The sequence below is a fragment of the Elephantulus edwardii genome, unplaced genomic scaffold, assembly GCF_000299155.1.
Source record: "Elephantulus edwardii isolate Elephantulus edwardi_28Jun2011 unplaced genomic scaffold, EleEdw1.0 scaffold00049, whole genome shotgun sequence".
Classification (NCBI taxonomy): Eukaryota; Metazoa; Chordata; class Mammalia; order Macroscelidea; family Macroscelididae; genus Elephantulus; species Elephantulus edwardii.
Window position 1 is genome coordinate 17,002,159 of NW_006399799.1, and position 25,528 is coordinate 17,027,686.

The 25,528-nt window shown below is 40.4% G+C and overlaps 1 protein-coding gene and 1 pseudogene across 1 annotated transcript in view; both read left to right on the plus strand.

Annotated features, from left to right (window-relative positions):
* Window positions 1–25,528, plus strand: part of WDR65 (WD repeat domain 65) — a 126,331-nt gene that overhangs the window by 19,896 nt on the left and 80,907 nt on the right. The window contains exon 5 of the mRNA XM_006886618.1: window positions 10,901–11,053. Within this exon, the coding sequence (XP_006886680.1) occupies window positions 10,901–11,053 (153 nt within the window). The remainder of the gene's footprint in view (window positions 1–10,900; window positions 11,054–25,528) is intronic.
* Window positions 7,511–8,580, plus strand: LOC102861441 (annotated as a pseudogene).

The following is a 25,528-nucleotide window of genomic DNA, read 5'->3' on the forward strand; positions in this document are numbered from 1 at the left end:
TACAAAGGAAAAGCAATTTAAGTTCTGATTTTTCAGCAGAAATAATGCAAGCAAGAAGCTAATGGGATGGCATAAATAGAAAGTTGAAAGAAAGCAATTGCCAGCCCAAGATCCTGTACCCAACAAAGGTCTTCATCAGATATGAAGGAGAAATCACATCCTTTGCAAAAAAGAAAGAACTTAAGGAATTTGTGAAAACAAGACCAAATCTACAAGAACTTTTAAGGGAAGTCTTTCATGCTGAGACACCAAAGGAAAGTAGATAGACCATACTAACAAGAAACAATAACAAAAGAAACATGGCAAAATGGCACCGATAAAACCTGGCCTATCAAGAATCACACTTAGTGTAAAGGACTAAATCCACCAATCAAGAGAAAAAGAGTAGCAGAATGGATAAAAAAGCAAAGTCCATCAATATGTTGTCTAAAATAAAGATCTCTAATAAAGGAAGATAAAGATAGACTCAAAATCAAAGAAAGAATATACCAAACAAATAACAACCACAAAAAAGCAGGATACTAATCTCTGAAAAAATGGGCTCCAGAATTAAAACCATCATAAAAGATTAGAAAGGGCACTATATAATGATTAAAGGTACAGTAGATCAAGAAGACATAGCATTCATCAACATCTATGCACCAAATGCTAGAGATCTGCTAAAAAAAAAAAAGCAGTCATTAACAGAATTGAAAAAAGAAAGAAACAGCACCATGATAGTGGTAGGAGATTTTAACATACCACTCTCACCAAAGGATAGGACTCAAAAGAAACTTAAAGATGCAGAAAATCTAAACTACACAGTCAGCCAAGTCGACCTTCTGGATGTATTCCGAGCACTGCACCCAACTAAAACTCACTTTTTCTCAAATGCACATGGTACATTCTCCAGAATGGATGACATATTAGAGCACTAAGCAAGTCTCAACAAATTAAAAAACATTTTAAAAATAAGTATCTTCTCAGACCACAATGCCATAAGACTAGAAATTAACCACAAGAGGATAAAGTTTTATAAAGCCACCATTGTGGGAGCTAAATAACATCCTACTAGAGCATGGTGCTGTGAACGCGGGAGTTGTGTTGTGGCGGTCTCTGGAGAGGGGCGACTCTGCCTCCAGGAGCCAGGGAAGCCATGCTTGGCCTTGGGTTGAAGGCAGCGGCAGCTGTCTTTCATTGTTTTTGTTCAGACATTCCTCTAGGTTGTATAGCCCTGGTGTACAAGTTACCGTCCCGCAGTCACTTGTGGTTGCTGTGAGGCTGAACACTGTGACTCGGATGTGTCAAATGCGTTAATGATTGGCTACCCAATGCGGACTGAGAGTGGGGTGGAGCTCCCTGATTAAACAAGCGTGGAAGGAGGAGTGGCATCCTCTTCCATAATAGCTTGCCTCTGGAAACCCTATGAACCTGGAGAGAGGATGATAGGCACCCAAGCATTGAGGACTCTCCTTCATAGGGTCGCTATGAGTCACCTGCGACTCGACAGCACTTAACAACAACAACAAGAACATGATTGGGTTATAGAAGAAATAAAAAATGAAATTAAAAACTTCTGAAAAACAAATTATAATGAAAATACAACATGCCAAAATCTTTGGAATGCAGCTAAGGGAGTCCTCAGGGGGCAGGTCATAACAATAGGCAAACACATAAAAAAAATTTAAAAAGAAAACAAAATTAATGATCTAACTTAACACCTTTATCAAACAGGAAAAGAACAGCAATCTAACCCAACAACCTCTAGAAAAAAAATTATAATGATAAGAGTTGAAATCAATGAGACAGAAAACAGAAAAACAATTGAAACCATCAGTAAAACCAGGAGCTGGTTTTTCAAAAAGATCAATAAAATTGACAAACCATTGGCAAACTTAACAAAAGGGGGAAAAGGAGAAGGAATTAAGGGATTATAGAGGTGACATCACAACAGAACCAGGCAAAATTAAGTCTATAATATTATGGGAAGCTATACTCTGATAAATTTGAAAACTTAGAGAAATGGGCAAATTCCTTGAAACTCATTCCCTGCCCAGAGTGACACAGTCAGATGAAGAACATTTGAACAGCCCCATCACAAAAGAAGACATTGAAAAAGTCATAAAAACAGTTCCCCACAAAAAAAAAAAAAAAAGTCCTGGAGCAGGTAAATTCTGCCGAACATTCAGAGACAATTTATCACCAGTTCTATTTATGTTATAGAAAAAGAAGGAACACTCTCAGAGACTTTCTATGAAGCAAGCATAACCCTAAACCCAAAACCAGGCAAATATATTATTACCAGAAAAAGAAAACTACAGACAATATCTCTCATTAACTAAGTACAAAAATCCTTAACAAAATCCTAGCCAATAGACTTCAAAAGCACATAAAAAATAATTCAGCATGATCAAATGGGATTCATCAGAGGTATGCAAGGATGATTCAATATAAAAAAAATCAACATAATTAACAATGCAAATAACAAGAACCATATGATCTTAGCAATTGCTGCATAAAAGGCATTTGACAAAAGCCAACACTCCTTCCTGGTTAAGACACTCAGCAAAATTGGAATACAAGGGAATTTCCTCAACAGTGAAAAGTATATATGCAAAACCAAGAGCCAATATCATTCACAATGGAGAAAGACAAAAAAGCAGACAAGGATGCCCACTGTCGCCACTTCTATTCAATATTTATTGTATTGGAAGTACTTGCTAGGGCAATACAACAAGAAAAGAAAATGAAAGTCATCCAGATTGGCAAAGAGGTGGTTAAACTGTTGCTATATGCAGATGATATAATAGTGTATACAGAAAACCTCAAGAACTCAACAAAAAACCTCTTAGAGCTAGTAGACCAATTTAGTAGAGTGGCAGAATACAAGATCAATATCCAAAAATCAGTAGAATTCCTCTATAGTAACAAAGAGAACTCAGAGACAGAAACCAAGAAAGCAATACCAGTTATAGTCAACCACAAATTGAGATACTTGGGAGTGAACCTAACTAGAGACACAAAACACAAAACTAACAGATGTTTTTGTGAGACACAAGAAAAGATTTAAATGAATGGGGAAATGTGTCCTATTTGTGGATAGGAAGACTCAATATTGTGAAAATGATAATTCTCCAAAAGCGATATAAATGTTTAACACAATCCCAATACAGATACCAAATTCCTATTTCAAGGAGATTGAAATTGTTAAGTTTATTTGGAGTGGAAATAAACTGTGGATAAAGAAAGCACTTCTGAAAAACAAAAATAAAATGGGAGACATAACACTCCCTGATCTCAAAACCTACTACAAAGCAGTAAACCAGAACAGCATGGTACTGGTACAATGACAGGCACATAGACCAATGGAACATAATTGAAAACCTAAAAATGGACCCATCCATCTACAGTCATATGGATTGAAGCTCAACATCAAGAAAACCAAGATTCTCACCACTGGGCCAATTGGCAGCATCATGATAGATGGTGAAGAGATTGAGATTGTTGACAGCTTCAGTTTGCTTGACTCTATAGTTAACACTCTTGGTACCAGCAGCCAGGAAATTAAAAGACAAATAGCATTGGGAAATTCTGCTGTCAGAGACCTCTCCATAGTATTAAAAAGCAATGATATCAGTCTGAAGACTAAGGTGCGCCATGGTCTAAAGGCCATGGTCTTTTCAGTTACTTCCTATGCATCATAGAGCTTGACAATGACTAGGGATGACAGAAGGAGAGTTAATGCCTTTGAGCTGTGGTGCTGGAGAAGAGTATTGAATATACCATGGACTGCTAGGAGAACAAACAAGTTCATCCTGGAGAGGGTGAAGCCAGGCTGCAGCTTCATCTGACAAACTTTGGAGATGTTGCAAGGTGGGATCAGTCCTTGGAGGAGGGACATGATGCTTGGGAGGGTGGAGGGACAGCGCAGGAGAGGAAGACCCTAGATGAGATGGATTGATTCAGTCACTGGGGTAATGGGAATAGGTGTGTCAGAGACAATAAGATTGGCAAGGGATAGAGCAGAGTTTAGGGCTGTTGTACTTAGGGTCACTATGAGTCACAGGTAATGGCACATAACAATATCTACAGTCAAGTGATACTCAACAAGGAAATAAAACCTATCGAATGGGGAAATGACAACCTCTTCAATAAATGGTGCTGGCAAAACTGAACTGCTACCTGCAGAAAGCTGAAACAGGACCTGTATCTCACATCATACTAAAAAAATCAACTCAAGATGGATCACAGACCTGTGAATAAATCCCCAAACCATAAAGTTCATCAGAGACAAACTAGGATCAAGTTTAGAAGGCTCAGTCTATGGTATAAAGACTGTGAAATACAGACAGAAATGCACAGTCTGAAGAGGATAAAATTGAAGAATAGGACCTTCAAAAGATTCAATCTCTGTATATGTCAAAAACTTTTCTCAATAAGGTGAAAAGAAAACCTACTGACAGGAAACAAACATTTGACAATACCGTCTCAGACTAGGGTCTCATAACAAAAGTTAAACAGAATACTCTGGGACCTCCTGAAGAAAAAGACTGACAATCCAATTATGAAATGGACAAGAGACATGAAAAGACTTTTCACATAAGAGGACATTTGGATGGCCAATAAACACATGAAAAAATGTTCCAAAATCACTGGCAGTAAGAGGGATGCAAGTCAAAACCACGATCAGATACCATCTTATCCCAGTAGCAGTGACAACATTTAGTAGGGCAACAAGTAATAAATGTTGGCGAGGATGTGGCAATATAGGAACTCTTATACTTTGGTGGTGGGATTGTAAAATGTTACAACCTCTCTGGAAGGCAGTTTGGCATTTCTGCAAAAAGCTGAACATAGAAATTCCATATGACCCAGCTATTCCACTTCTTGGGATATACCATGAGAAAAGGAGAACTAAGACACAAACAGGAACTTCTGCATCAATGTTCATGAACTTTTTAAAAAAACATGAATGGAAAACATGGACTTCCCCTAATGGACTGTGTAGAAATCAGATTAACTACATCTGTGGAAGGAATTGCTGAAGCTCAATATTAGCAGTCAGAACTAGGCCAGGAACAGACTATGAGTCAGACCAGCAATTACTCATGTGCAAGTTCTAATTGAGGCTGAAGAAAATGAAAATAAATCCACAGGAACCAAAATATGATCTTGAATCTATTCCATTTGAATATCAAGATAGGTTTGAAGCACTGAACACCAGTGATCGAAGACTGGATGAGTTGTGGAATGACATCAGGATAGCATCCATGAAGAGAGCAAAAGGCCATTATAAAGACAGAGCAGAAAGAAAAATATGAAATGGATATCAGAAGAGACTCTGAAAGTTGCACTAGAACATCAAGAAAACAAAATATAGGGGAAACATGCTGAAGTAAAAGACCTGAACAGAAGATTTCAGTGGGCAGCTCAAGAAGACAGAGCAAAGTATTATAATGGAATGTGCAGAGAGCTGAAATTGGAAAATAAAAAGAGAAGAAATCGCTCTGCATTTCTCAAGATGAGAGAATGGAAAAACAAATAAAAGCCTCAAGTTGCAATATTGAAAGATTCTATAGGCAATGTGAATGACCCAGGAAATATCAAAAGAAGATGGAGGGAATACACATAGCCACTGTACCAAAAAGAACTGATACTGAAACGTTTCGGGAAGCACTATATGAGTAGGAGCCAGTAGTAATGAAGGAGGAAGTAGAAGCTTCATTGAAGATACTGGCAAGAACAAAGGCCCCTGGAATCTGCGGGATACTAATTAACTTGTTTCAGTTAACAGATGCAGCCTTGGATGTGCTCACCAGTCTATTCAAGGAATTTGGAGGACAGCTTACTGGCCAGTGAGTTGGAAGAAGTCTGTATTTGTTTCCATTCCCAAGAAAGGTGATCCAACAGAATGTGGAAACTCAAACAATATCATGAATATCATCATTTAAAAAATGGCTAGAGCAGCATATAGACAGGGAACTGCCAGAAGTTTAAGCAGGATTTAGAAGAGGTCATGACATCAGAGATATCATTGCTGATGTCAGATGGATCCTGGCTGAAAGTAGAGGATACCAGAAGAATGTTTTATTGACTATGCAAAGGCATTTGCTGTGTGGATCATAACAAGTTATGGCCAGCATTGAGAAGAATGGGAGTTCCAGAACACTTAAATATGCTCAACTGAAACCTATACATAGACCAAGAGGCTGTTATGCAAACAGAGTAAGGGAACACTTCTACATGGTTTAAAATTAAGAACAGAATGTGTCAAGGTTGTATCCTCTCTCCATACCTATTTAATCTGTATGTTGAGCAAATTATTTGAGAAGCTGGACTCTATGAAAAAAGAATGTGGCATAAATATTGGAGGAAGATTTATCAGTAACCTGCATTATGCAGATTACACAACTTTGCTTGCTGAAAGTGAGGAGGACTTGAGGCGCTTGTTGCAGAAGATCAAAGAATACAGCCTTCAATGTGGATTACATCTCAATGTATAGAAAACAAAAATTCTTACCACTTGACTTATAGCCAATATCATGATAGATGGATAAAAGATTGAAACTGTTAACAACTTCATCTTACTTGGATCCACAATCAAAACCCATGGTACCAGCAGTCAGGAAATCAGGCAGTGTAATGCACTGGAAAAGTATACAGTCAGGGACCTCTCCAAATTATTGAGATAGAATGATGTCCGTTTGAGGACTAAGGTGTATCTGATTCAGGCCATCTGCAAGCTGAACAATAAAAAAGGATGACAGAAGAGTTGACGCCTTTGAGGTGTAATGTTGGAGAAGAGTACTGAACATCCCATAGACTACCAAAAGAACAAACAAATGTCTCTTAGGGAAAGTGCAGCCAGAGTACTCCTTCAAGGCAAAGATGATAAAGTCTCAACTCACAGACTTTGGGCATGTTGCTAGGAGCAGCTATTCCTTGTAGAGGGACATCAGACTTTGAAAAGTAGAGAATTAGCAAAAGAGAGGAAGACCCTCAAGGGGATGGTTTGACACAGTGACTGCTGCAGTGGGCTCTAGTGTGTCAGGAAGTATCAGGATGTCACTGGAAAGGACAAGATTCAGTTCTGTTGTTCATAGGGCTTGCTATGGGTCATACTCAACTTGATGACACCTAACAAGAACACAGGAATGGGTGAGGGGTGGGACAATGTAAAGGGAATGGATGATAGAGAATGGGTATTGACTTTGGAACAAGACATGCATTACAAAGTGAATTGGGGCTGGGGAGGAAAATGTGAATCAGTGAATGAAAACCTATCTGTAAACTTTCACTAAAATCACAATAATAAGGAAAAATATATTTACAGGGTTATTATGAGTTGGAACCAACTTGATGGTAGTGAGTACTGTTCTCTCGTGGTGCACGTGTGTTTGTCCAACTTTGGTTGTGGTAGAAATGGATGCTTTGGACCGGATGATTCCATGGAATACTCAGTACTAATGGGCAGGAATAACAAAGAAAAGGAAGGTGAAAACGGTTAAACCCCCTGAAGAGTATAATCAATAAGCTGAAAACAAAGAGGGCCAAGAGATTGCTTGAGAGAACCAAAACTCAACGAGAATAGTAAAAATGCCATGTTAATCAAAGGAGGAAATGCAAATGCAACAGTGACACAAGTACTTAAGAGATGTGTATGCAAGACGCTGTACTGCAATCCCAGAAGTACGCTGTTCAAATCCACCAGATGCTCTGCTGGAGAAGGAGGAGGCAATCTCCTCCTGTACCAGTCAGATCTGATTTGACAGTACACGTAAAAATAATACAATAAAAATAAAAAATAAAAATAAATTTAAAAAAGAGATGTGTATGCACTGAAAAACCTTTATGGTGTGCTGTATAACAGGAAAAATATCACAAGGCCATTTGAGGATCAGACATCACTGGAATTCTTCTCCTGGACATCAGATTATTCTTTTATTCATGTTTGGCTCTCATTATAAGAAATTGCCAAATAATTTAGGAATAGGTTGTATGTATGACTACCATATGCTAGATATGATTGAATTGGGTATTGATAAATTTGTCTCTCTCAAAGATATTAAGAACAGCAAATGTCCTGAGGGAGCAAAATCGATGTTAATATTTGCTGGTGATGATTTTGATGTAACTGAAGACTATAGATGACCAAAAAAAATCTTCTTACTGATTTCTTTAGAGATCCCACAATATCAAATAATCCACCTTGGTCGTTTGAACTATGTTCTGCACTTCACTGCACTGAATGGGAAGATTCATTTTCGAAGCTATAAGTTGCTGTTGAAGAAATCTGTTTGCAGAACACAGACAATTGAGTTGGAAGAGATGGGACCCTCCTTAGGTCTGAATCTGAAAAGGACTCATCTGGCATCAGATGACCTTTATAAGTTATCTATGAAAAAGCCAAAAGCCCTCAAGCCAAAGAAGAAAAATATACCCCAGGATACTTTTGGTACAACTTATGGGAGGAACCATATGCAGAAACAAGACCTAAGCATATTACAAACCAGAACAATGAAAAGATTGAAGAAGAGACCAGCAGAAAGTATAGCAGTAGAAAATGAGGGAAGTATATCAAAGCGAATTGAAAAAGATTGATGGAACTTAAAAAAAAAAAGTGAGTAATGTTTTTAAGGAGCTCTGGTGACAAAGTAGGGAGCTTTGAATTTTTCCGTTTGAGATGAAATAGTAGTTAAAATGGGAGTTCTGGTGACCAGGTGCTAAGAACTGTGTTGCAGTCCCAAAGATGCATGGTTCAAATCCACCAAATTGCTCTGCAGGAGAAGAATGGGAAGTCTCCTCCCATTTGGTTTACTGTCTCTGAAAACCTACTGAAGGAGGAGCAGCTGTGAATCCATTCCAACTCAAAGGTATACAACAGTGGTTAAGGTAGTGAGGCATAGGATGCCAAGAAGATCTTTTACCTTTCTTTGCACTTCTGTAACCCTGATGTGCCTCAGTTCCTTGATGGTTTTCATGTGGTTTCTAACTCCATAACCACTGTTTTAATTGTGCTTGGTGATGTGTCTCTAACCTGCCCACTTTATAATTTATATGCGTGCTGGTGACCTAGTGGCAAGAAGCTGTGCTGTAATCCTGAAGGCACGGGGTTCTAGGCCACCACCTGCTCTGCAGGAAAAGGATGGGCAGTCTCCTTCTGTGCGATTAACTGCCTCAGTAAACCTGCTGGAGGATCAGCTATGGGTCAGTTCCAACTCTGCAGAACATAACAACAACATACGATTTAAGATACATCTTACATGAGTATGGATGTACTCCTTAGCCTTCTAATAACTGTTCCTAAAGGAGATTACAGGTACAGCAGGGATTAGGATTCTGATTTGCATTTGGATGAGGTAAAAAAACTCAAGGCTGTAATGGAGAGGCTTTCCAGAGCTGCACTTTCTTGGTGGAGTAGGGGAGTTAGCCCAGTGGTAAAGAGTCAGGGGCTAAAGACAAAGCCCTCTAGGCACAGGAAGGGAAGCTGGACTCTTGGAAAGCAGGTATTGCTGTCACTGCTTACAGGCACTAGAAAAGTAGAAGGATGAGGACTGAACAGCAGTGTCTGGCTTTCATGATAAGAAATTACCGCTCCTCACAGGGATAATTTCAGTAAATAACACAGTGGAAGCTAAATTATAAGGAATTAAGAACTGAGTGGGTGGTAAAGAAATAGAGATGGTGTGTGCAGACCAGCCTTCCAGTAAATTTGGCTGTTAATGGAAAATAATAAAAAAGCAGCGGGGGTTGGGGGAGAACCCCAGGGAAAAGGAACTCTAAAATGTCTACTTAGAAACTGTAGACTCTGCCATCTACCTGGTATAGTAAAACAATGCCTACCTTCCCTTCTCCTGCTATGAAGAATATATTGTTTATTTGATGTCAGGTCAGCACATGCTTCCGATAGGTGGTTTAGCAGACTTTATTTACAGGGGGTGTTCAAGTTAAGATGCATAGATTTGTATTTTTATACATTCCTCTAACTCAGAGAGGGTGTGCCCTTGTGTTTTAATGTCAACAAAAAATGTATAAAAATGTTTTTTCAAAGAAAATCTAGAACAGGAAAGGTTTTAATTCACTAATGATAAAAAATCTAGGGCAGTTCCACCCAGTGTACCCAAGTAAGACACTAACTATGTAAGTATTTATCATCCAGCCACTAATATGGTCTCTATACATCTCAGGTGGCTCAATGGCACATAAAAACAAAAAACATACTATGACAGGTTTTGAAGCAGGAGTAGCATCCAATTCCTAAACATGCCTCTAGAAACTATGAACTTTGATAAATGTTGATAATTGTAGAGAGGTTTCAGGCCTTTTGTTCTTAGGGTTGCTATGAATTATGCTCAACTCAAAGGCAGTCAACAACAACAATCACTTAAAAAGAGCTCTGGTGGTCTACAAGATGAGAAGTGGTGCTGTCAACCCAAAAGAAAGCGGTTTGACTCCACCACCTACTTCACAGGAGAAAGATAGGTAGTCTCCTTCTGTGGGATTTACTCTCTGACTCAGTTGCACATAATAACAGTAATCACTAAAAATATTCTCTTTAGCATAGTCTGGAGAGTGTTATGCTGCTAACCACAAAGGCCACAGGTCTACAACAGTTCAAATCCACCAGCAGTTCCAAGTAAGAGAGATGGGCAGTCTCCTCCCCTTAAGATTTATTGTTTCAGAAACCTGATGGAGTTAGAAATGGCTAGATGGCAGTGAGTGAATGTGAGTTGAATCTCTTAAAGGTGTATTTAAAACCAAAATACCAGAGAGAAGTGAAGTCATTTTCTACATCTCAGGAGATCCCAAGAACATGTTGGTCTACAAATCTCTAAACAGAGTATGTGAGAGATCTATGAAAGCCAGAGGACACACTGACAGTGTGAGTGCATTACTGATGACTGCTTTGTGTATTGTACAGGTTCCTGTGGACTCCCAAAGCAATGACCCGAGTCAGTCTGACAAACAGGAAATTATCTGCTTGAGCTTCAGCCCCTCAGAGGAAACTCTGATTGCCAGTACCAGTAGGAGCCAACTTTATTCCATCACCATGTCCCTGACAGAGATCAGCAAGGTGAGACTTCAATAATGCTTCTTTCTAGACCAGGCTTGCAGAGGGACTGGCTGCCTTGTGTGCACATTTTATTCCAAAAGAGTTGAGCACCTCATAACACAGCAGAAGAAGCTCTCATTTTAAGATGTCAGTGTGGAAGCGCAGACTGTGACTGCTGCAGCCTCTTGGACAGATGCAGTCATTGCTGATCAAATTTAAGTTCTGTATAACCTACCCAGCAATTGCCTATCAAGAGATTTCATGTTCTGCTATACTTGATCATGTATACTTGCAGAATCATCCTGCAAGATTTATATGTACAAATATTCCTACTTTTTTGTTTGTGAATAACAAAGAAAGCTGTATAAATATATTACAGACATTAAAACTAAATGGTGGGGGGAACCTACTAAAGACAAAAGAGGGCCTTTTGCATAGGTAAAAGGTTCATTTCTTAAAAAAATACAGTTTTAAGAGGTTGCACCCCAGAAAGGCTGAGTAATTGATGCATCCCCTTTGGGGCTTTCACATGGAAATAAAGGTAGAGGGAAACTACTGTACTTTGTGGGCAGACAAAGGGGCTGGGATACAAAGTTGTAGATTTTCAAAAGAAATGTGAATTCAAGAGGCTCTAAGTGCAGGAATGGGTTTAAAGGTGAGAAACAAACTGAAAACACTGATCTGATCCAGTCTTGCAGTTTACCATGGTGTAGGTCACAGTCCAAAGTATTCTTCATGTCATTCAAATCCCATAATAAGACAACAAGAACTATGTCAAGATAGTAAATAACTTAAACACTTGAATACAATATTTTAATCCAATCTAATGAAAAGAAGTGGGAGGTAGGGAAACCATGATGAATAGTGTCAACATTTAAAGTAAACAAGAACCCACCCTGCACTAAAAGTACAGGTCTGCCTCACTCACCTCACTCTAATCTCAGCTCTTGTTCCAATACTTTTTATACACAAGAAACAGGCCTCCTGCTGTTGTGATGTACCCTTGAGGCATTTGCGACTCATAGCAACCCTATGTATGCTAGCTCTGAAGTCTGCCCTATCCTGAGCCAATCGCAGTGTCTCTTTACACATCTACCCTCATTAATCCAGTTACTGTGTCAATCCATCTCATCCAGGCTCTACGTTTCCTGCAATGTCATTCCACCCTTCCAGGCTTGATGTCCTTCTCCAAGGACTGGTCCCTCCTAGCAACATGCCTAAAGTATATGAGACAGAACATCAAAATCCTCACTTCCAAGGAACAGCTTGGTTTTACCTTTTCACCTGTTTGTTCTCTTGACAGTCCATGGTGTGTTCAATACTCTTCTCCTGCACCACAACTCAAAGTCATCAATTCTTCTATCATTCTTAGTCGTTGTCCAACTCTCTGATGCATAGCAATTGCGAAGACCATGGCCTGGATTAGGCACACCTCAGTCAATAGACTGACACCATTGTTCTTCAAAACTCTGCAAAGGTCCCTGACAGCAGATTTTCCCAATGCAATTTTGATTTCCTGACTGCCGGTGCCAAGAGTATTGATTGTGGAACCAAGCAAGCTGAAATTTCTAACAATCTCACTCTCTTCTCTGCTAGTGGACCAAAATTGCTAGTTTGCCCACTTCTCGTCACTGATCTAGGGGTTCTTGTATGTAAGAAATGCTGCTTCCAATCAAAGGACAGGAGGTTTGAATCCACTGGCTGGTTTACGTGAGGATAACACACAATCTCCTTTGCATTTTCAGCCTCTGAACACCAGCTGAAGGGTCAGCTATTGACTTTGTTCTGACTGGAAGATGATAAACACCAGCCACTGATTTACCTGTATTTCTGATTTACCTGTACTAACATGCTAACCAAAGGGCTAAGTAACCAGTGGTTTGAGCTAGTTACTGAGGGAGAAGGATGGGTAGCCTGTATTACTTTTTATTGTACAAGAGATAAGAGGGAGGAGAAGCAAGCAGAGAGAAGAGGAGTCCTAGTGGTGTAGTACATAACTCTCCTCAGGCTGCTGAGCAAAATGTTGGTGATTGCCAGCTTCGTGTGAGAATGATAGGCAGTCTCCTCCAGCCTCGTACACCCATTGGAGGGTTGCTATGAATTGCAGTTGACTTAAGGGCAGTAGTAAGTTGGATTGAGTTGGGTACACCAAGGAAAAGCTGAGAGCATCCCCTAGACTGAGTCCCTACACTCAGAACTCCCAGGACCAGAAACTCTGAGAAAGCCTTCCCCTAGATCCAGAATCCTGAATTTTAACTTCTGTCTTCCTAAACCATACGAGAATAAATGTCTGTGTGATAAAGAAAAAAATGTTTTAAATTTGTGTACCCCTCTGGAAATCCTACGAACCTGGAGAAAGGATAAAAGTTATACAAGTGTTCAGGTCTTTCATTCACAGGGTCGCTATGAGTCAACAACCATCCCTACTAACGTGGCTCAAGATAGATAAAGCAAAATTTGGCAGTATAGCAAGGTAAAATAGGCCATTTACAATCATAATGGAAGATTTTAACATATCTCAGTGCTGAAGAGCAGTGGTGTCTCCTCTGGAGACTAAGGTGCGTCTGATACAGGCCATGGTCTTCGCAATCACCTGTTATGCATCAGAGAGTTGGACAATGACCAAGGAGGATAAAAGGAGAATTGATGCCTTTGAGCTGTGGTGCTGGAGAAGAGTATTGAGAATACCATGGACTGCTAGGAAAACAAATAGATTTGTCCTGGAAAGGGTTAAGCTGGGTGGCTCCTTGGAGGCAAGGATTCTGAGGCTCCGTCTAACTTACTTTGGACATGTAGTGAGGAGAGACCAGTCCTTAGAGAGGGACATCATGCTTGGGAGGGTAGAGGGACGGCGCAGGAGAGGAAGGCCCTCTATGAGGTGGATTGATTCAGTGACTGGGATAATTGGGATGGGAGTGTCAGAGACAGTGCGATTGGCACAGGACAGAGCGGAGTTTAGGGCAGTTGTACATAGGGTCACTATGAGTCGCAGGCGACTCGACGGCACATAACAACAACAACAACAATCAGTTATTGAGGATTCACAGTAATTGTGTTTTTGTTTTTTTAAAAAAATTATATACATTATATTTCATTCATGTACGTTGTGTTTTCTAGTCATTTATATGCATTATGCTTTAATTAATTACTGTTGATCAATGCCTTTTTTCATCTTGTTTCATCAAATATGTCTACTCCTTCACTGCACTACCATTCATCCACTCATCTCTGATGCCCTAGTGGGTTTTCCCCCTTTCCTTTCTTCTGCCCTGTTATCCTTTTCCCCCTCCACTTTCCAATAGTTATATATATCCTGTTCCTGTTTGCTAATTCCAATAGCCATATTGTCCTGTGTCAGTTCTCCCAGGTTGATCCTCCCTTGTCCAGATTCTTTACAGTGCTCATTGTACATTCTATTTCTGCTTCCCTTGTCCCTCCCACCCTCCAGTTACCCTCCTATGCAGTATATGTCCTTTTATGACTGAGGGTTTTTTCACTCAGCAGATAATGTCCTTTAGAGTTACCCATATTGTGTACTGTTTTATAATTTCTTTATTGTTCTTTATTGATGGATAGTATTCCATTGTGTAGATGTACCACAATTTCTCTATCCATTCGGTTTTTTATAAGCAGTTGGGCTATTTCCATTTTCTTGCTATTGTGAATAATGCTGTGAGGGACATAGGTATACATATCTCCATTTGTGCTTCATCTCTGGTTTCTTTGGGGTACATTCCTGGTGGAATAGCTGGGTCATATGGGATTTCTGTATTCAACTTTTTAAGGAAATGCCTCATTGCGCTCCAGAATGGCTATACCATTTTACAATCCCAAAAGTGGTTCATGAGCATTCCAATATTGTGCCAGCATTTATTATTTATTGTCCCATGAAACTTTACTATTGCTTCTGGGGTGAGATAGTATCTCATTGTTGCTTAGCTTTGCAGTCTCTCTGATTGCTAGTAATCATAAACATTTCCTCATGTATTTGTTGGCCATCTGAATGCACTCCTTTGTGAAAAGTCTTCTCATGTCTTTTGTTCATTTTGTAGTTGCGTTGTTAGTCTTTTTCTTGTGGAGGCTCTGCAGTTTTCTGTAAATTTTAATTATGAGCTCCTTGTCTGAAATGTCTTTACCAAATATTTTTCCCAGTCTTAGGCTTTCTTTTTACCCTTTAGGGAAAGCTTTTAGATTGCACAGGGATTTGATTTTTAGAAGATACCATTCGTCTATTTTATTCTTTCTTGGTTGTGTATTTCTGGCTTTTTGTAAGCAGATTCATGCTCTTGACTTGGGCTTATTAATTTTTCCCATTTTTTCTCTGATGATTTTTATGGAGGTTTTTTGTTTAATTCCTAGGCCTCTAAGTTGAGTTGGTTTTTATATATGGAATGAGATGTGACTTCTGTTTCAGTGTTCTGTAGGTAGATGTCCAGTTTTTATTTTTAGGGGTGCTTTTCTTGTTTGTTTGTTTGTTTTACTTTTTGAACATTTATTAAGAAGCATAATTTTTTTAACACATAAGCTGGGCATGGATTTGACAAGATTATATCTTAAAATGCTACATGAAACTCACAAAATCTTCTGAGATGTGTCACTAATTAATTTTACTTTTAATAATTCTAGTCACTGTCTCTGTAGCAGAGCAGTCTTTCTGCAAGTAAATAGTTAGCAAGAACTCTTTTGAGTTTCGGAGGAAAATGAGATGTCTATGTTTTACAGAGTACAAACTTCTAATTATGGATAGTTAAGCATATATTGGTATTGTTAGGTGCTGTCAAGTCTGAACCGACTTATAACTGACCCTCCAGTCAGTTTTCAGAGAATGTAAGTCACAAAGAAGGAATTTGCCCATCTTTGTCCTATGGCGCCTCAAGTCCTTGGGTCAGGAGCATCAAGTCCTTACCATTACAAAACATTTTTTTAAATTAATTTTACTGAAAGTTTACAGAGACTTAGGGTTTCCAGTCATTCATTGTTGCACTTTTCTCCCTACCCATCCCATCCCCCCAATTCACTCTTCTCCTTGAAAAGAAAAACTCTTTCATTGTTATGCAATCCCTCCCCCCAAGTCCACTCCACTATGCAGCCTTCAGTCTGGACTTCTGTAATGACAAGAATACCCATTCATATGTCCCCTTTAAACAGTTCTCTCCCCCATCTGTTTCAATGTAATATATATCATTCCTCCCCTCCTTTTCTGTCCTCTCTCAACCCTAATATCAGTCCCATTTTACAACAGTGACCCTATGAAATATTTGTCCTTTTGTGACTGAGATATTTCACTCAGCATAATGTCCTCCAGGGTCATCCATTTTGTATAATATTTCATGAGTTCTTTGTTTCTCAATGCTGCATAGTATTCCATAGTGTGAATATACCAGAGCTTCTCTATCCATTCGTTTGTTGATGGGCACTTGGGTTGTTTCCAGCTCTTTGCTATTGCAAAAAAAACTGTAATAAACATGGGTGTGCACATATCTGTTTGGGTGGCAGTTATGGTTTCTTTAGGGTAAATTTCAAGTAGTTGAATTGCTGGATCAAATGGTATTTCTACTTGTAACTTTTTGAGGAAGCACCATACAGCCTTCCCATAGTGGTTGCACCATTTTACACTCCCACAAACAGTAAATAAGGGCTCCAGTTTCTCCACAACCTCACCAGCAATTGTTGTTTGCTGTTCTGTTAAATTTTGCTATTGTTACTGGGGTGAGATGATATCTCATGGTTGTTTTGATTTGCATCTCTCTTAGAGCTAAGGATTTTGAACATTTCTTCATGTGTTTGTTTGCCATCTGAATGTCTTCTTTGGTGAAGTGTCTGTTCATATCCTGTGCCTATTTTTCAGTTGGGTTATTTACTTTTATCTTGTTGTGGTAGATGTCTAGTTTTGACAGTACCATTTGTTAAAAACACTGTTGTTTTCCCATTTAAAGAGTTTCATTTCCTTCTTGAATATCAATTGACCATGTTGTTGTTGTTGTTATGTTGTTATGTGCCATCGAGTTGCTTGCGACTCATAGCGACCCTATGTACAACAGCCCTAAACTGTGCTCTATCCTTTGCCAATCACACTGCCTCTCTGATACACCCATCCCTATTACCCCAGTCACTGAGTCAGTCCACCTCATCAACGGTCTTGCCCTCCTATGCCGTCCCTCCACCCTCCCAAGCATGATGTCCCTCTCCAAGGACCTGTCCCTCCTTACAACACATCCAAAGTATGTCAGACGAAGCCCCAGAACCCTTGCCTCCAAGGAGCAGCCTGGTTTAACCCTCTCCAGGATGAATCTGTTCGTTTTCTTGGCAGTCCATGATATATTCAATACTCTTCTCCAGCACCACAACTCGAAGGCATCAATGTATTATTGATTTATAGGTTTTCAATTATATTCCATTGGTCTGTGTGCCTGTCATTGTACCAATGCTATGCTATTTTTATTATTACAGCTGTGTAGTACGTTTTAAGATCAGGGAATATAATGCCTCCTACATGGTTTTTATTTTCCAGAAGAGCTGTGCTTATTTGTGGTCTCAGTCTTTTCCATATGAAATTCAAAGTGGCTTTTTTTTTATCTACTTGAAGAGTGGGATTGATATCTATACTGGGATTCTAATGAACCTGTAGATCGCTTTTGGTAGTATTATCATTTTCACAATATTGAGTCTTCTTATCCATGATCATCCGTTACTAATATACAAGTTCAAATTGAGGCCAAAGAAAATTAAAATAAGTCCACAGGAACCAAGATAGGATCTTGAATCCATCTGAATTCTTGAATTCCATCTGAATTTCAAAATCATCTTAAGAATAGGTTTGAAGAGGATCCAAGATGGTGGCGGAGGCAGAGACAGCATGGTGAGCTGCGGGAACAGTGAACCACTTAAAGCAGGGCTATTATGGCCTTCCACAGACCTCAGCTTATTGATAATTGAACACTAAAACAGTTGATAACTGACCCTCAGTGAAGATTGAGGCTCAACAACAGGAATTCAAGAATTCCCAAGGAGAAATGGGTGAGTCTCGTGGCTCCCAGCGCTCCCCTGCAGAGCCCGTGCTGCACAGCACAGCCATTGCAGCTCCATGAGGCTTCCACAGCCAGAATGAATGGATTCCCTCACCCAGGATGAATGCTGGGCACCGGTCCTCCTCAAGACTGGTACAGTGAAGCCACCACACTGCCACAAGGTGGACTTGTTCTGGAGAGAATTCTTGGAGCCAGGATGGCAACTGTGGGGGAAGCGGGTGCATGCTGGCCGCCCGCACAAGAGGGGCTGCGCACACACCGAGCGCCTGTGCGGCGAGGTGAGGGGGTGCGCCCCCAACGGCCGCCTGCGCTGGGGGGGGGCGTGTGCCCCGCTGGCCGCCTGCGTAGGAGGTGGGGGATGGGATGCATGCCCTGCAGGTTTGGGTTTCCTTGGACAGGCCAAAGAAGACGATTACCTATACAATGGATTGGGAAAGTCACTGTGAGTCTGATGACCTTAACAGTGGCAGCATGCACAAGAGGACCAACATCCTAAATGCACCACATATTTTGTTCTGTTGAATGCTTCTGCCAAAAGATGGTTAGACTTGGGGGAAGTCTGTTCACAATTCTCAGGTTCCCTTTATCATATATAAAGGGGGAGGGCAGTGACACCTACTTCAAAATATAGTATGACCATTTATGGGGGGTGTAAAAGTGGCAGTGCTGGAATTGGAAACACTATCCCTGACCACAGAGTCCTCAGTCAGGCGAGGGGACCAGACTGGGTTAGGGGCAATTGGAGACGGAGTATACCAGCCCGCTCCTGGGGGGTGTTGCCCTGCCCAGGGCGGGCTGCCCTCGGCCCCCAGCTAGGGGCGAGCCATCACGGCCCTCAGGGTGAGCTCCTCAGTCCCCAGATTGTGCCGTCTGACCCCTGGGTGCGGAAGGAGAAGAAAAAAAGAATGCCTAGGGTATCCAGAGAATGTTACCTAGGCCACCTTCTGCCACCCTCCCCCAAGTAAACCTGAAAGCAGCACCCTCAAACCCTTCTATTTGTGACTCACAAGTTTGTTCTCTCTAGGTTTGCTCCCTTTCCTATAGGTAACCTTAACACTGAGTTGTACTCCAAAATTGACACTGAACCCAGTGCCAGTGACAGAAAGGAAGAACAACTGACAGCTAAGGAAGCAAAGGAAGATGGAGCCTCTGGGTTCAACCAGCCATCTCCACTGGACCCACCTGGGAAAACACTTTGCAGTCCAGAGGGGAGCAAATGACAGGAAAATATCTTCTAACAGAGCAAGAAGGCAAGCAGCTTTAACCCAAGACCACCAGTAAGGTGATAAAGTGTCCTCCCTTCCCCCCTTTACATCTACGCCCCTGTTCAGCATGAAGAAGCCAGAGAGTTGGCATCCAATTCCCAAATCAATAAGATAGTTGGTTTAATTACCATTGGAAAATGCTTGTCATTCCTCTGTAGCATCTGGTCCCCACTGGACCCTCATCATTTCCTTCACCTGCTCCCCCCACCAACCAAACTGTGCAGCTCTGTAAGTGCATCCTGGCCCATCCTCACCCTTCTGCCCCCAATCCTCACCTCCTTGTACCCCCAATATGTTTTTACCAATAAAAAAAAAAGAATAGGTTTGAGACATTGAATACCGGTGATCGAAGAGCATATGAGTTGTGGGATAATATCAGTCATCCATGAAGAAAGCAAAAAGCCATTACAAAGACAGAGGAGAAAAATAAAGTCAAAATGGATAGAAGAGATTCTAAAAATTGCACTGGAGCATCAAGAAGCCAAAATAAAACGAAAACGTATCAAAGTAAAAGAGCTGAACAGAAGATTTGAAAGGGCAGTTTAGAAAGACAAAGCAAAGTATTATAATGGAATGTGCAGAGATCTGGAATTGGCAAATAAAAAAGGAAGCACTCACTCTGCATTTCCCAAGCTGAGAGAACTGAAAAACAAATTTAAACCTTGTGTCACAATATTGAAAGACGCTATCCGCAATATATTGAATGACCCAGAAAGCATCAAAAGAAGATGGAATACACAGAATCACTATAGCAGAAAGAATTGATTGACTCTGAAAAAATCTCAGGAAGTACCATATGAATAGGAACCAATGCTAATGAGTAAGGAAGTAGGAGCCACATTGAAGGCATTGGCAAAACATAAGGCTCCAGGAATCAATGATATATCAATTGACTTGTTTCAATTAACAGATGCAGCCTTGGATGCACTCACCAGTCTATGCCAGGAAATTTGGAGGACAGCTGTCTGGCCAATGGATTGGAAGAAGTCCATATTTGTTCCCATTCCCAAGAAAGGTGATCTAACTGAATGTGGAAACTATCAAACAATAGCATTAATATCACATAAAATACTGCTAATGACCATTCAGAAAGGCCAGACAGTTCATAGATAGGGAGCTTCTAGAAGTTCAAGCAGGATTTAGAAGAGTGCATGGTACCAGGTATGTCATTGCTAATGTCAGATGGATCCTGGCTAAAAGTAAGGAATACCTGAAGAATGTGTATTTGTGCTTTATTGACTATGCAAAATCATTTGACAGTTTGGATCATAACAAGTTGTGGCTGACATTGAGAATAATGGGAATCCCAGAGCACTTGATTGTGTTTATGTGGAACCTATACCTGGACAAGTTAGTTGTTGTATGAATAGAGTAGGGGGTTGAACCCTGCATGGTTTAAAATTCAGAAGAGAGTGTGGCAGGGTTCTATTCTCTCTCCATACCTGTTCAGTCTGTGTGCGGAACAAATTATCCAAGAAGCTGGACTCAGTGAAGAGCAATGTGGCATCAGGATTGGAGGGAGACTCATCAGTAACCTGCATTATGCAAATGACACAACCTTGCTTGCTTAAAGTGAGGAGAACTTGAAGTACTTATTGTAGAAGATCAAGGAATACAGCCTTCAGTATGGATTGCATCTTAATGTCAAGAAAACAAAGATTCTTACCACTGACTGACAGGCAGTATCATGATGGATAGAGAGGAGATTGAAATTGTCAACAGCTTCATCTTTCTTGGATCCACAATTAACACCTTAGGTACCAGCAGTCAAGAAATAAGGAGACACATTGTTCCCAGAAAGTCTGCAGTTAGGAACCTCTCCAAATTATTGAGGAATAGTGATGCCACTTTGAGGACTAAGGTGCATCTGATTCAGGCCATAGTCTTTCCAGTTACTTGCCATGCATCTGAGACCTGGACAGTGAATAAGGATGACTTGAAATGATTGACGCCTTTGAGCTGTGGTGCTGGAGAAGAGCACTGAAAATCCCATGGACAGCTAAGAGAACAGATATCTTAGAGTGCATTTGGAGTTCTCTTTGAAGGCAAGAACGATGAGGCTTTGCCTCACATACTTTGGGCATGTTGCTAAGAGGGGCTGTTCCTTGCTGAGATGGACATAATGTTGGGAAAGTGGGGGGTTGGTGAAGGAGAGGAAGATCATCAATGAGGTGGATTGGCACAATTACTGCCACAAAGGGCTCTTGTGTGTCAGGATGGCATAGGATAGAATAAGGTTCACATCTTTTGTTCATAGGTCAATATGGGTCATACGCGACAGCACCTAACCACAGCCACAATCCATGAACAGGGAATATTTTCCCATTTAATTGGACTCCTTAATTGGGAGCTCTGGTGGCCTAGTGGTAAGAGGTTGCACTGCAATAACAAAGGGATGTGGTTCATTTGAATCTACCAGCTGTTCCTCCAAAGAAGAATGTGCAGTCTCCTCTGCAATCTACTGCCTTTGAAACCCTTGAAAGGTCACCTATGAGTTAGTTGAGACTTTACAGCACACAGCAACAGCAACATTGTTTCTTCTAGTAGTATTTTGTAGTTTTCCTTCTATACGTCTTTTCTTTTTTTAGTTAATATTCCTAAGTATTTCATCTTTTGGTTGGCTAGTATAAAATCTATTGCTCTTCTCATTTCTTTTTCAGTGTTTTTTTGTTGTAGAAAAGTCCAACTGATTTTTGTATTTTTATCTTGTATCTTGCCATTCTGCGGAATTAGTCTACTAGGCCTAAAAGGTTTCTTATCATTAGGGTTTTTATTTACACTATCATGGGCATGTTGCAAGAAGGGACAGGTCCTTGGAGAGCAACATCATGCTTGGTAGGGTGGAGGGACGACGCGAGAGGGGAAGACCCTCTATGAGATGGATTGATTCAGTGACTGGGGTAATCGGAATGGGTGTGTCAGAGACAGTGCGATTGGCACAGGACAGAGCAGGGTTTAGGGCTGTTGTACATAGGGCCGCTATGAGTTGCAAACGACTCGACGGCACATAGCAACAACAACAATCATATTATCTGCATAGCGTGATATTTCCCCTCCTCTCTGCCAATTTGGATGTCTCTTATTTACTATAAGTCCTATTTAGCAATAGAATTGTTGGGGTTTTTTTCTTTATTTTTTTAATTTTAAATTTATTTTAGTGAAAGTTTACAGAGATTTTGGATTTCCATTAATTCACTGTTGCACTTTTCTCCCTGCCCAATCCTCCCCCCCCAATTCACTTTTTCACTTTTCTCTTTGAAAAGTAAAAGAGAAAAATTCTTTCATTGTATTCAACCCCTCCCACTAAGTCCACTGCACTATGCTACCTTCTTTCTAGACTCCTGTCATAACAATAATATCAAATCATAAATCCATTTTAAACAGTTCTCTCCTGCATCTGTTTCAATGCAGTATACATTATTTATCCCCTCTTTCTCAATCTCTTCCCAACCCCTATGTCAGTCCTCTTTAATAACAGTGGCATTATGCTGTATTTGTCTTTTTGTGACTAAGATTTTTCATTCAACATAATGTCCTCCAGGGTCACCCATTTTGTGTAATATTTCATGAGTTCTTTGTTTTTCAATGCTGCATAGTATTCCATTGTGTGAATATACCAGAGCTGCTCTATCCATTTGTTTGTTAATGGGCACTTGGGTTGTTTCCAACTCTGCTATTTTAAACAAAGCTGAAGTAATTGTTCTAAAAAAGAAATAAGAGAGACCCAAAATATCAGAAAAGTTAGAAGAGTTGAACTTTTGATTAACAGACTTTACTTACTGGGTGTATACAGAACTATACTCACAGTGACTGCAGAATACACATTGTTATAAAACTCATGTGAAATGTTAATAAAAAATGATCATTGACAAATACTCTGAAATTATATAGAGCATGTGCCAAAACCAGTAATAAAGGGAAAAGAGCATATACCAACTCCTACAGAACATGTGCCAAAATCAGTAATAAAAAGAAAAGCCATTTTAAAAAATATTAAGAAAGCACTACTAAATAATAGTTGAAAATAGTCGCATCAAAGAAGAAATTATAATAAATATTATAAAATATACTAAGTTTAACAGTTATGAAAACTTTTAAAAGCTTGGGCTGCAGCTAGAAAGGTATTAGTAGCTCCTAGTGTATATATTGGGGGGAAAAGAAAGACTGAAAATATATTAAATAAGGATCCATTTCAAAAACTGAGGGGGGGAGGAAGAATACACAATAAGCCCAAGAAAGTTGAAGATTAATGGGATCCATCAACAACCTGCATTATGCAGGTAATACAGCCTTGCTTGTTGAAAGTGAAGAGGACTTGAAACACTTGCTACAAAGTATCAAAGCCTACACCCTTCAATATGGATTACATCTCAACAGCAAGAAGACAAAAATCCTTACCACTAGGACAATAAGCAACATTATGATAGGTGGTGAAAAGATTGAAACTGTCAATGATTTCGTCTTTCTGAGATCTACAGTCAATACCTACTTGACACTTGCAGTCAAAACATCAAAAGACGTGTTGCAATGGGAAAGTCAGCTGTCAGGGACATTTCCAAAGTGCTGAGGAGCAGGGATGTCAGTTTAAAGACTAAAGTTTGCCTCATTCAGATCATAATTCTTTTTCATCACTAGCTATTCATCTGAGGGCAGGACAGAAATAATGATGACAGAAGAAGAATTGATGCCTTTCAGGTGTGTATTGGAAAAGAATACTTAACATCCCATGGACTACAAAAAGAACAAACAAATATATCTTGGAAAAAGTACAGCCAGAGTGGTCCTTGGAGGCAAGCATGGTGAAACTTCATCTCACACACTTTGGGCATGTTGCTAGGAGAGGCTATTCCTTGGGAAAGGGATATCATGCTTGGAAAGGTAGAGAGGTAGTGAAAAAAGAGGAAGACCCCAAAGATGTTTTGATGCAGTGACTGCAGCAGTGGGCTTGAATGTGTCAGAGATAGTGAGGATGGTACAAGATATAACAGGGTTCAAATATGTTATTCATAGGGTGGCCATGAGTCATATTCAACTTGATGGCATCCAGCATCCACCACCACCTACTTCACATCACACGTATGTTGTTGTTGTTGTTGTTGGTGGTGGTGGTGGTGGTGGTGGTGGTGGTGGTGGTGGTGTTCTGTGCCGTTGAGTCACTTGCAACTCATAGCGACCTTATGTTCAACAGCCCTAAACTCTGCTCTTTCTTGTGCCAATCACACTACCTCTGACACACCCATCCTGATTACCCGAGTCACTAAATCAGTCCACCTCATAGAAGGTCTTCCCCTCCTACACTGTCTCTCCACCCTCCCAAGCATGATGTCCCTCTCTAAGGACTCGTCCCTCCTTACAACATGTCCAAAGTATGTCAGATGAAGCCTCAGAATCCATGCCTTCAAGGGGCAGCCTGGTTTAATCCTCTCCAAGATGAATCTGTTTTATTAGCAGTCCATGGTACACTTAATACTCTTCTCCAGCACCACAGCTCAAAGGCATCAATTCTCCTTCTATTCTTCCGAGTCATTGTCCAACTCTCTGATGCATAACAAGTGATTGCAAAGAACATAGCCTGTATCAGACACACCTTAGTCTCCAGACTGACACCATTGCTCTTCAGTACTTTGGAGAGATTCCTAACAGCAGACTTTCCCATCGCAGTATGTCTTTTAATTTCCTGGCTGCTGGTGCCAAGAGTGTTGACTATGGAGCCAAGCAAACTAAAGCTGTGAATAATCTCAATCTCTTCACCATCCATCCTGATGCTGCCAACTGGCCCAGTGGTGAGAATCTTTGTCTCCTTCATATTGAGCCTCAATCCATCCAGAAGGCTGCAGTCCTTGACCATCTGCAGCAAGTGCTTCAGGTCCTCCTCAGTTTCAGCAAGCAGGGTTGTGTCATCTGCGTAACTCAGATTGTTGATAAATCTTCCACCAATCCTGATACCACACTTCTCCTCATAGAGCCCAGCCTCCCAGATAATCTGGTCTGCATACAGGTTGAAAAGGTATGGGGATAGCATGCATCCCTGGTGTACGCCCTTCCCAATTTTGAACCACTGTTCCCTTGCTCTTTTCTGATGACTGCCTCCTGGTCCAAGTATAGGTTTCGCATTAGAACGATCAAGTGTTCTGGGATTCCCATTCTTCTCAGAGTCAGCCACAGTTTGTTATGATCCACACAGTCAAATACCTTTGCATAGT